The sequence below is a fragment of the Xenopus tropicalis genome, chromosome 7 (genome assembly GCF_000004195.4).
Source record: "Xenopus tropicalis strain Nigerian chromosome 7, UCB_Xtro_10.0, whole genome shotgun sequence".
Lineage (NCBI taxonomy): Eukaryota > Metazoa > Chordata > Amphibia > Anura > Pipidae > Xenopus > Xenopus tropicalis.
In genome coordinates, this window is record NC_030683.2 from 16,802,247 (window position 1) to 16,812,551 (window position 10,305).

General features: G+C 43.4%; 1 protein-coding gene across 3 annotated transcripts; it reads left to right on the forward strand.

Moving 5' to 3' along the window:
* Positions 1-247: 247 nt before the first annotated feature.
* On the forward strand, positions 248-9,151 carry cdk1 (cyclin-dependent kinase 1). 3 transcript variants are annotated; one of them, XM_012966262.2, is made up of 8 exons: positions 248-341; positions 1,472-1,532; positions 3,829-3,985; positions 4,121-4,244; positions 5,775-5,945; positions 6,859-7,022; positions 8,486-8,627; positions 8,806-9,151. In XM_012966262.2, exons 2-8 carry the CDS (start codon positions 1,496-1,498, stop codon positions 8,917-8,919), a joined length of 909 nt encoding a protein of 302 aa, XP_012821716.1. In that variant the 5' UTR covers positions 248-341; positions 1,472-1,495; the 3' UTR covers positions 8,920-9,151.
* Positions 9,152-10,305: the final 1,154 nt, after the last annotated feature.

Here is a 10,305-nt window from a genome sequence, read left to right on the forward strand (position 1 = left end):
TTATTTGTTATTGAGTGAAATCCCTGTGCCGCTATAGACACTGCACTTCCCGGATATTAGATTAAATCAGTATACAAAGCTAGCCGCCCGACCACTTCTGTTCCTAGCCGAGTCACGCAAACAGGTCTCTAGGATTTTATCCACATCACGTCCCCGCCCGCTGCTGTTTTAGCTACCCGCCCTTCCCAGCTTCCTTCGCGCCGTCACCGCTGCCTGATTCTTATTGGCCGCTTTGAATATCCACGGCCGCAGTGATTGGGTTAGGCTTGGACAGCGCTTTGCGCGGTTGGTTTGAAATCTCTCTGTTAGGCAAGCTGCAGCTTTAGCAGAAGGAAGCTGAGGTAGGCGAGGGGGAAAGGCCTCTTGGGCTCTGGGAGTTAAACGGGGGGCTTTGTTCTGCCGGAGGGTTTGCTGGGTAAGCTGCTGGGGCAGGTAAGGGGGGAAAGGGCTGTAGGGGGTACTTTTCTGCATTTTGCTTGCCCTGGCTGCAGAGTACGTGCTATGGGTGCCGAGTATCACCCTACACAGGGACTCAGGGGTCGGAGATGGACGCACCTGTCTGATTACAGCCATTTAATTGCCCCCTGTGTAATCATGCAGGGGCTGTCACTCATTAGATCTGCCCCCTCAGGCCCTTTAAATCTCCAGACATTTCAATTCCATCGGCTGAGCTTGCAGACTGCATTGATTGTGTTTGTGGGGGATGCTGGGACTTGTAGTCCATATCTGGGCACCTAAGCTTAAGTGCTATTGCTGTAGGGCTGGCTAGTAACTAGTTAAGGTGCAGAAAAGGGCTGGGGGAGTCACAACTGCCAGCCATAGACTTACAGAGCTGCTAGTTATAGTTCAACAACAGCAGGATTATGAGACTCTAACTGCAACTGCTTAATCATATCTGGGGATAGAGGTGCAGTTCAGCAGCAGGTTTGACAGCTTTATATTAGGCACCCAGCATAGGGCTGTTCTGCTGCCTGTTACTATGGGGTTGGTGCCATAATGTATATTGGGTTACTAAGGCGGCAGGGGGGTAGGAAGCCAGGGTCCCATTGTAATGTGATGGGGACAGGGCATAATAGTGACCAGACTGGAAACAAACAGAGGTGCAGTGTAAGGCAAGGCTGCCGGGGATTGGTCACGATGAAACGTTCGAATGATGCACCGAACAGCAGTATGGCAGCTGCCGCAGCTTAAAGGGCTATTGTACAGTAGCAGATGTATATTATACTGTATAAAGCACAGGGGCAGCTGTCACGTATGTGTAGGGCACCAGAAATGCTGCTTATTCTGATTAGAACCCAGCCACCGAGGGGCGCCGCTTAACTACAGTTTGTATATCACTAGGACTGTAATGGCTGCTTCTGTTTGTTTTACTAGTACAAATATATATCTATAGGCTCAGACAGCGCTTTAGTTATGTGTTTGTTTTTCTGATATCCCTGAAACGAGTGATCTCTATTTCTCCTCTGTGCAGGAATCCAGCCTTGAGGAACCAGCCATGGACGAGTACACTAAAATAGAAAAGATCGGAGAGGGTAAGTACAGGGGAATTCTGTTATGATTGTTGTGCTGCACTTTTCTCCTTGGGGGGGGGGGAACTCTGTTAATTATTCTTCTGCAGTTCGGACAGTTAAAGGGACAGTTAAAGCCTTGATGTGCGAGGCTGGGGGTCCTCAAACCAGTTTGCCTATTGATGTGCTTTACAATCTGCAAGGGGCACAGCTCTGTAGTTATGTAGGGAATTTGGCATATACATGGCCAGTCTATACCAGATTTACTCAGTGTCAGGGAGATCAATGGCATTAAAGGGAAACTAAAGCCACATTAGTTTGTACTAAAGCAGAGGCCTGCAGTGCCCTTACTCAGCTATAGAACTGCAGCCCCCTGCTCTAGTTTCTCTATCTCTGCACTAGTACAATCCAACAAAGGCCCCTGTTCATCCCCTTATTACCCTCTTTGTCTAGATTGCCTAGCTATAAAGAGAAGAATCGCCCAATATCCTGATGCACTCAATATGTACTAAGCTATATACCGGGTCAACCCAAAAGGTGTGGGAACCTCCCAGGGTCATATACAGAAAATGGATATAAATGGGCATTTTCCTTGCCCATTTCTCAAAGTGCTGCCAAGGAAGCCTGAAAGGGCGAAATACACACTGGGCTTTTTTCATGGGACATATGGAATCTAAATTTATTTTGCCAATGATGTTGGTGAGAAATAATTAGGGATCTATGTCCAGCCTGAACAACATGCATTCTGAGCATATTTGGTGCCAACCAGGGTGCCCAGCTGGCTCATTTTTTACATTCGGGGGTTGTGACGTGATCTCTAACTATGTAGTCCATGATTTATTTTAATTGTAGGTGTGTGTTTTTTGTATATTCCTTGCCTTGTCTGGGTAAAGCTCCTACAGTTCATGGGTTTCTGTCCCCCCCACTCTCCATTTTCTGCATTGCCTTGTATCTGTACTTGGCTTGAAAGCGTACTGGCACTTCAGGCCCAAAGGAAGGGCGCTGGGCTAGGGGGCTTACACAGCAGGAAGTGTAGGAACAGCAGTTGCCCTTTACTTCCTAATCTCCTGATGCACCATAGCAGCTTGCCCTGTTCCCCCAAATTGAATGCTAACCATAGTTAGGGTATGGGACCTGTTATCCAGAATGCTCGGGACCTGAGGTTTTCCGGATAAGGGCCTATCCATGACTTAAATCTGCTAAAAATCATTTAAATATTAAATAAACCCAATACTAGATACTGTTTTATTATTATTACAGAGAAAAGGGAATCATTTAACCATGAAATAAACCCAATAGGGATGTTCTGCCCCCAATAAGGGGTAATTATATCTTAGTTGGGATCAAGTACAGGTACTGTTTTATTATTACAGAGAAAAGGGAATCATTTAACCATTAAATAAACCCAATAGGGCTGTTCTGCCCCCAATAAGGGGTAATTATATCTTAGTTGGGATCAAGTACAGGTACTGTTTTATTATTACAGAGAAAAAGGAATCATTTAACCATGAAATAAACCCAATAGGGCTGTTCTGCCCCCAATAAGGGGTAATTATATCTTAGTTGGGATCAAGTACAGGTACTGTTTTCTTATTACAGAGAAAAGGGAATCATTTAACCATGAAATAAACCCAATAGGGCTGTTCTGCCCCCAATAAGGGGTAATTATATCTTAGTTGGGATCAAGTACAGGTACTGTTTTATTATTACAGAGAAAAGGGAATCATTTAACCATGAAATAAACCCAATAGGGCTGTTCTGCCCCCAATAAGGGGTAATTATATCTTAGTTGGGATCAAGTACAGGTACTGTTTTATTATTACAGAGAAAAGGGAATCATTTAACCATTAAATAAACCCAATAGGGTTGTTCTGCCCCAATAAGGGGTAATTATATCTTAGTTGGGATCAAGTACAGGTACTGTTTTATTATTATTACAGAGAACAGGGAATCCTTTTTAAAAATTAGAATTATTTGCTTATAATGGAGTTTATAGGAGATAGCCTTCCCGTAATTCAGACCTTTCTGGATAACTGGTTTCCAGATAAGGGATCCCATACCTGCACATGCATATTGGCTGGGATCAGTTTTCCACTGAAAATGGTACAAAGGTTCATACGATGTTATCTATACAAGTACGGAGAGGCAACTTATACAGACTGTCAGATATTCTGAGCAATGGGGGTGTATAAGGGCCTGTGTATAGTAACCAAGCACATCTCATGACCTCAAGGGATGGATAGGGGCTTTATTTCTGCACCCTACAGACAAGGCCTATTGGAATCTGGGGGGCCTCATCCTATCTTTCTGTTCCTCCCAGGCACATACGGGGTTGTGTACAAGGGTCGCCATAAAGCAACAGGCCAGGTGGTTGCAATGAAGAAAATTCGGTTGGAAAACGAAGAGGAGGGCGTCCCAAGCACAGCGATTAGAGAAATATCACTACTGAAAGAACTTCAGCACCCCAACATAGTTTGGTAAGTGATACCCTGCTTCCCCCTACAGAGTTTAAGCATTGGTTATTTATAAAGCTGCTGATTGGCTATAGGTTGAAGGGGGAAATAATTCCAGGAAACAGCCGTGGCGCTGACGCGTTTCTTTTTTCTTTCCAGCCTTCTAGATGTCCTGATGCAAGACTCAAGGTTGTACCTCATCTTTGAGTTTCTCTCCATGGATCTGAAGAAGTATTTAGACTCAATACCCAGCGGCCAGTATATAGATACAATGCTTGTTAAGGTAATCAGCAGTTTCTTTCTTAGGAATATTGCCTAATGGTGCAGCCATGCATGTTACGCAATGGGGCTGTGTATCTCCAGAAAATGCCCGCCTCCCATTTAGGGAAATGGTGCCATGATGGGGGCCAGTGGCATCCAGTCAGAACAGCACTTGCTGTATATCTCCTTGTTGTAGCCTGGGGAAGTGTGGAGGGGGGTGAACTGTTATGGATTTAGCAAACAATTACTAGCAGCAAGCAGGTACCTGGTTACTCTGTAGTCAACTAGTTCTGTAATTCCGGGCCACTGTAGCTCCAAAAATAAATAATTCTGGACAGCTGCCATCATCAGGATCTCTCGTCAAGGGCATGGCGCTGCTGCATAATCCAAAGTTTTGGTTTTGGTATTTTTTAAAGGGGCAGTATCCTCCCTTGTTTAAAGGGGAACTCCGGCTTCTGAACCAAAATAGGTTAAAGAGCCCCACACAATACAAGCCCCTAATATACCTACTGTTATGTTCCTTCAAACAGTCTGAATAAATCCCATATTTATATGCTGAAATCCAGCTGCAAAACAGTTCTTCCCTGTTTGCATCACTGGAAATCCTGGCAGGGGAGGAGGGACTAAAACATTACAAATTGTAACAACTTCTCCACAGCTTACAGATGACATGCAGGGACTACATAACCCACAATGCATTGCACTGGGATGTTCCCCTCCTTATTGACATCACGTGTGCAGGGAATTGTGGGATTGGGAGGATGCAGGCTGAGGACAGGCAACTACTGTTACATTTTATTTGAGTCACAAAGTAGCCAGCCAGATCAGCAGGGGAACAGGGGGCGGGGCTCAGGGAACTGTTCCAAACCATATTACATTAAAAAGCAACCAGGCAGTGGAGTGAATGAAAAGATGAACAGGAGAGGGGCTGAACAGAAAGATACGTCATTAAAAGTAACAAAATTGTAGCAGCTTGAAAGCCAATTGGAATGAAACATTCCACTGTACCATACTGTTAGTATACCCATGGATGACAATGGGGCCCCTACAAACCAAATGCACTGCCCATATTTGTCATGAAAGCCCCACAGACATTATGTTTAATCATCTTATTCTGAAGTAAATGTACCTTAAACATTAAACTGCAAGTCTTTAACTTTTTTTTAATATCCTAGAACTACAGAATAGCAATTTGCAACCAGGCTTTCATATATTTGAACTGAAAAATGTTGACTGCAGAGTCGGGGCCTAAACTATTAGTTGCCCGATTAGTCGCTTGCGGTTGCAAAGAGATAACCGCGGGCAACTAATCTCCCCATGGGCCATTGCCCTTGGACTACAAAGGGAAGTCTCTTCTCTAAAGATCTATGAATTCACAGCCACAGTTTTGTCAGGCATTCAGCCATATATTATCCTAAAATATACATATACAATATATATATATATATATATATATATATATATATATATATATATATATATATATATATATATATATATATATAATATATATATGCTTTTTAACGGTTCTGGTTTGTTTCCCTTCCCCCAGAGTTACCTCTACCAGATCCTACAAGGGATTGTATTTTGCCACTCCAGAAGAGTGTTACACAGGGATCTGAAGCCTCAAAACCTGCTGATCGACAGCAAAGGAGTGATAAAGTTGGCAGATTTTGGCCTTGCCAGAGCTTTTGGCATTCCGGTTCGGGTTTACACACATGAGGTGAGTTATCGGTATTATTCCTCCATCTGAAACCCCCCCCCCCCCCCCCCCCCCATCCTTCACACTGCTTTTCTCTGCAACCAGTTGAGGTCCAACAAACTGGCTGTAGGGGAGAGCCTTTCCTCAGGGTCAATTACTGGGTCTCTTTGTGCAGGTTTTACATCCCCCCCCCCCCATTGCACCCAGTTATCCTGTAATTCAGGGATCCCCAACCTTATACCTGTGAGCCACATTCAAATGGGAAAAGTTTTGGGGAGCAAAACAAGCATGGAAAAAAGTTCCTGAAGGTGCCACTGAGAACTATAATTGGCTATTTGGTAGCCCCTATGTTGACTGGAAGCCTACAAAAGGCTGTCTGGCGATTACACTGGGGTTTTATTCAATCAAAACTTGCCTGCTTACCAGAAATTCAAAATAAGCACTGGCTTTGGGGACACTGGGAGCAACATCCAAGGGGTTGAGGAGCAACAAGTTCCTCACAAGCCACTGGTTGGGGATCATTGCTGTAATTTATAGCTGTAAAAACTGCCTTAAAGAGAAGGAAAGACTTCATCATGGGGGAGTGGGGGGCAACTTGCTAGGCAGCCTCCAGTGCTTATAATTGCTGGGGCTCCTCTCCAATGAAAACTGCACACACAGTGCCACGCCGCCATCTTGCTTTCTGTACAATTGAGCAGAAGTTTGGATTTTGTCTATTACACTTGCATGCCACCCAGCGGAGTAGCTAGGATTATTGGGACTTTTATGCAATATTACCCTAGGCTGGTGCAGTTTTCACCACTTCCTACCCCTGGTGATAAAGCCTTTATTATACTGTTGCTATAAAGCAATAGTTGATGAGAATGGGTTTATATGGGGGGGGGGGCTGCTGACTGTGACGGGAATATCAGAATAACCCAGTGTCTGGTTACAGGTAGTGACGTTATGGTACAGAGCCCCAGAAGTGCTGTTGGGGTCAGTCCGATATTCCACACCGGTCGACGTATGGAGCATAGGAACCATTTTCGCTGAGATTGCCACAAAGAAACCCCTCTTCCATGGCGACTCTGAAATTGACCAGCTCTTCAGGATATTCAGGTACCTTTCTATCTTTAAATAAGACGTATTGGATAAATAGAAAAAACCCCTATAATTTTGTAGGCAATTATGAATAATATACGGTGCTGGTTTCACTTTGGGCTAAACATTAATCCTATCTGTAACAATGGCCCCTTTATTGGAGCTCCCTATAGATCCTATAGGTTCTCTGTCCATGTTTCAAATGTAAGGTGGGCGTGTCCTAACGGTCTCCGTCTGAAGCACAGTAGGACGGGGAGAGCCAATCACAGCCCAGGCTTCAATTCCCTATCGGGTCAGTCTAGCTGCTGATTGGTTCCTATCCTACAGTGCGGTGAAATGAGAGCTGTTGGCTCTCCTCCCCAGCAGGAAGTGGAACAGATGGGCGGGACTAGTGGGGTTTATGTGGAATTTCTCAATAAATTAGTCCGAAACACACTTTTTTTTTTTTTTTTTTTTTTTTTTAAAGCACAATTCTTCTATATCTAGAGGAGTATAATTCACTGATACAGGACTTTGAACGCTCAGTTTTAATTGGTGGGCAGCATTTCACTGAAACCCTTATATGAAGAACATTTTTTTTTTTTTTTTTTTTAAAGTAAAACTTGTTTATACACTGCAGTCCGAGAATTTACAGCTGGAAAATGGCCTTTACGCTTGTGTGGCTGAAGCCGTTAATGGATCGTGATGTAGAGTGATGTTGAGTAATTGGTCTTTGCTGAATTTCAAACTAGAGAGTTCTAAATGATAAAGTTAAATAATCCAAAAGCCGCAAATTAAACAAAGACCAATTAGTCTTATAACATCACTCTACGTCATGATCGGTTATTTTTAAGGTTAACTACCTTAAATGTACTTGTAGCGCTATCTGGTCAGTTACCCTAGCAACCATGCACTGAATACTTTCGCCCTTGTTCGGGCAGGTTTGATTTACCGTTGGATCAGGAGCCACATTGGCTTGTTGATGTGGTCTGACGGTGCTAATGCCTTCTGGGTGGGCATCACAGTAGCTTTAGAGCAGGGGTGGCCAAAAAGTTGATCGCGGTCCACCAGTCGATCCCCCACGAACTTCTGGTGGACCGCACCCCTGCTTTAGAGCAATATGTTGGGGCCACTGACCAAATCAGCTAAAAACCTAAAGGCTTGAGAGAGTCCAAAAGTTGCTAATTGGCCATTCGCTAGCATTCTGAAACGTGAACACCTTTCCACAGGCAGAGGATATGCTTGTGCACTTTAGCCCTATATATTTCTGATGCATCTGCTGTCCTGAACCATTAGGAGCCCAATATGAGATTTATAATCTTCTGAAACCCCAAAAACAAATATGCAACTAAAATATTAGCTTTATTTTAAGTGCGGGGATGTGGTCAGTGGGAGTCTCTACCTAGTCTGGGCCAGGACCCATCTAAATGCAATAAAAACCCCTTCAGAATCACAGAAACCCCTAATTGCTGCAATTAAAGCAACTGATTGGCATTTTGCAGAGCTCTGGGAACGCCCAACAATGAAGTGTGGCCTGAAGTGGAGTCTTTACAAGATTACAAGAACACATTCCCCAAATGGAAAGGCGGAAATCTGTCGGCGAATGTGAAAAATATCGATAAGGATGGGCTGGACCTGCTGTCTGTGAGTATGGGGGGATATCTAATGGCGATTGGGTTATAGGCGACTGTGGGGCTGTATTCAGGGGACGGAGAGCAGCGCTTTATAAAGGGGTGTGTTGGGGGGGGCTTACCTTGTATAAGATGGGGATAAAAGTGGGTTTGCTCTGAGACTGACTCCTTTTTTCTTGCTACTTTTACAGAAAATGCTAATCTACGATCCCGCCAAGAGAATTTCTGCGCGTAAAGCGTTGCTGCACCCCTACTTTGATGACTTGGATAAGTCCAGCCTTCCTGCCAATCAGATTAGAAATTAACACACTGAGCGTCTCTTCTCTTGGGTTTCTGGGTGGGAATCTGATGTAAATCACTTTCGTTTTTTTTACTGTCTGTACGTTGATGTATATGTGTGTATGTGTCTCGGCGCCCGAAGTACTTACCTTAAAGCACCACACTCTAAATGTAAATATGGACTGACCAAACCTGTGTATAAATGCATTTCCCACACAGACATTTCATTTCCAATAAAGCTTTATTATATATTCCTGATACGGTCAGCTTGCTTTATTATTTTTTTATTGGGGTGGGGGTTATTGTCTGTCCTATGCCACATTAAGTGGGTAGTTCACCATTAAATAAACATTTAGTATTGTGTATACCGGTATTCTAAGACAGTTTGCAATTGGTCTTCATATTTTATTTTTGGTGGTTTTTCATTTAGCTTTGTTTAGCAGTTTTGGTTTTAAACAGCTATCTGGTTGCTTTAGTGTCTTTACCATAGCAACCAGGCAGCAGTTTGAATGAGAGACTGGAATATAAATAGGCGAGTAATAAATGAATAGAAAGTTAGGTAATGAAAATTAAGAATAACCGTAAAATTGTAGCCTCACAGAGCAATAGTTTTTTGGATGCCGGGGTCAGTGATCTTCATTTGAAAGCTGAAAAGAGTCAAAAGAGGACTATTTGCAATTAGTCTTAAAAATGAAGGTTTTTCTGTTTAGCTTTTGTTTGCAGCTTTCTATTTTGGTATTTTAGCAGCTATATGGTTGCTAGGGTCTTAACCTAGCAACCAGGCAGTGGTTTAAATATGGGCATATGAATTGTAGAAGGCCTGCATAGAAAGATATTTACTAAAAAGTAATAAAATTGTAGCCTCAGAGCAATAGTTTTTTTTTTTTTTTTTATATTGCGACTGCCTGGTTATGATTCTTTTTCGTCTGTGTATAGATAAATAGTATTGAGGTGATGCCAACGTAAGATATATTAAGGTGGCTTCTATATTTGGGGGGCTTAGAAGTATCTAAATTGGGTTTTATATTGAATTGGTTAAATGATTCCGAAGGCTTCTTTGGTATGTCTGTGGTGGTAGATATTGAATTGGTGATTGGGTTGCCTTTGTTTGTGGGGGAGGTGGGTAGACGTGGTTGTAGTGAGATGTGTAGGAATGTGATGTGTGGTGATGTGGGCTGAGTTGGTGCTGCCAACTAAGATTAATAAGTTTGGACTTTCTGTATTGTTGGAGGTATTCAGGGGGGACAGGTGAGAGGGCTATAGTGGGGGTGGTAGGGTATTAGGAGTTGGGTATGTTAGGGGTAGGAGGTGGATTCCTAGTTATATGTCTTAGTGGAGGAGGGCGAGTGTGTGCGTGTACTGTTGATCCAAGGTGAGTGGAGGTATGAGGTAGAGCGGAGGGGTGTGGGGTA